The 2180-nt window shown below is 35.0% G+C and overlaps 1 protein-coding gene across 1 annotated transcript in view; it reads right to left on the bottom strand.

Annotated features, from left to right (window-relative positions):
• Positions 1-2180, bottom strand: part of PYROXD1 (pyridine nucleotide-disulphide oxidoreductase domain 1) — a 41885-nt gene that overhangs the window by 2879 nt on the left and 36826 nt on the right. The window contains exon 10 of the mRNA XM_011969476.1: positions 417-554. Within this exon, the coding sequence (XP_011824866.1) occupies positions 417-554 (138 nt within the window). The remainder of the gene's footprint in view (positions 1-416; positions 555-2180) is intronic.

Below are 2180 nucleotides of genomic sequence, written 5' to 3'. Positions count from 1 at the left end.
GGGAAAAACCCAAAACAACCTTCGTCAGAGTAATGTAAAGAGGATTGAATAAGATAATACATACAGGAAGGCACTTGGTTTATTTTTGTGTACAATAGCTGTTAGTTCCCTTCACAAAGAAAGGATGAATCACAAGTAAAAGTTAAAAATGCACCAACAGGGAACAGATCTGGAGAGAAATTTTTTCCCCTCTTAACTAAAATAGAATAGTAGTAAGGTGGATAATAATTATCAGATGATTAGGGATTAAGACCAGCAATAATACTAGGTATTGGTTTGTAAGAAATGAAAAATGTCATTTTTTTGTAAGATGATTAAAACTATGTACATTTTTATTCAAGCAAGAAAATTAGACAATTTACCATAGTCATAAGACTAACAAGCAGAGAAGGCGTTAATATGCTTAACTATCTTACCTTATAGTTAAAAAATTTTGTCACATGAGCAAACAGTTCAAAGCTGAAATCCATGTCAATGGAGTCTCCTAAACTCGCCGCAGCCATGCACTTTGCTGCATACCATCCCATCTGTCTAGCCTGGGTCCACAGCCTCATCTGAAATAGTGAAAAAATGTTACACAATGTCATTTTTCATGATCATTATTTCAAAAATGTTATCTTAACCTCGTAAATTCACTTAAAGGAGTTCAATGTTTGAGAGTCTTTCTGTCATCTTTGCCACAGAAGCAGTCACCAATGGACAACTAATCAGACTGATTTTTGGTATTTGTTAATTCTATCTAAATTACTGCCTCTAAAATTAAAAGATGGTACCAATCATGCCTGTTTTAGTAACATGTCTATTAAATATTATGAAACTATATTAAGCTATACCAGGTGAGAAAAATGTTTTAATTAACCAGTCCTTTCTTCAAAAATTTGTCATCACCATTAATAGAGATGTCAAATTATCACTGAAGAATTTGTTCTGTTTTCCAGCAACCTTCACTTTTATGCGCTAGTTAAGGTCTGCCGTGCTGTTGACCTCAGTGGTCAGACAGACTGTTGGTGCCTCACCTCAGGATAACATAAATATTTCAGCAACTGATTCTGGGAAGTCATTTAAATTGTTTTGTATGACAGTATCAATTTATCCTCTATTGTATTTTTATTTTATTTCTACAAAGTTTTGAGACTCCCTAGTATAAAAGAACACTGATCTTGGAAGTCACGGTGGATTTTAATATCACCAGATCTACACATATAGTTAACTTTTCTTGAGCCTCAGTTCATTTACCTGAAACATAAACATAACACTACCTACTCCGTAACTACTGAGAGAATTAAATAGACTGGCCTCTAATAAGCACTTGGTTTCCTTCTACCTCCCTGTATGTGCACATGTACTTAATGCTATCTTTTGTTTGCAGAAATAATATCATAATCATAGACATGAGCTTTAAGTCTTTCTAGCAGAAGTGATACAGATTTTTTTTTTTCAATCTCCTCTGTAAACAAGGTATAGATTAGATAAAGTGAAAGGCAGTTTATGGCTAGGGGTCAGAAAAAACTGAGCACAGTTACAACTAGAGAACAGCTAATGGAACTGGCCTGAAAATTTGCATCTTGAACTGCATAAACTAATTAGTATCCTTATTGCTTGTGTAAGCCAAGACATGGGGTCTATAAAGTGCACTCAAAACAAGGGACATCTGTTTGTTTTTGGATTTTTTTTCCCCTCTTTCAGATTTTAACACATTAAGATATAATTTACCCCGGATAATTAAAAATGTTAAAAAAAAAAACCCACAAATTCCAACTCTAAGAATTTGTGATAGTCTTGCCACAGAAATGACATAGAATGAGGCAGGTTAGAAACAAAAAGGCTGCAACCACTCTCCTATTACTGATGTCTCTACTATCTGTAAGAACACAAAATGATGCTGCTGCCTCTTGAAATACTTTTAGCTCTTCTACTACTTCACACTGCATAGTTAATCTGAATGAATAAAGTCCCTCATTGTGGAGCTGGTCTTTAACAAAGATAAATGTTGCAGGGTTCCTTTATCTCAAACATCTACCTAGGTCTCTACCCCTCTGCACACCTCTGGTCACTGTCTTTATCTTCCTTTAGTATTTTTGTTCCACCGTTAGGAGGATGTAGGTAAAGCTGTGAGGGTTGGAAAAAGTCTAGATCTAGTTGGGACTTGTTAAGGCTCAGGAAAGGTGTTTACGACAGGA

This window comes from Mandrillus leucophaeus, unplaced genomic scaffold (genome assembly GCF_000951045.1).
Source record: "Mandrillus leucophaeus isolate KB7577 unplaced genomic scaffold, Mleu.le_1.0 Scaffold892, whole genome shotgun sequence".
Lineage (NCBI taxonomy): Eukaryota > Metazoa > Chordata > Mammalia > Primates > Cercopithecidae > Mandrillus > Mandrillus leucophaeus.
The sequence above is the reverse complement of the archived record's forward strand: the minus strand, read 5'-3'. Positions and strand labels throughout refer to the sequence as shown.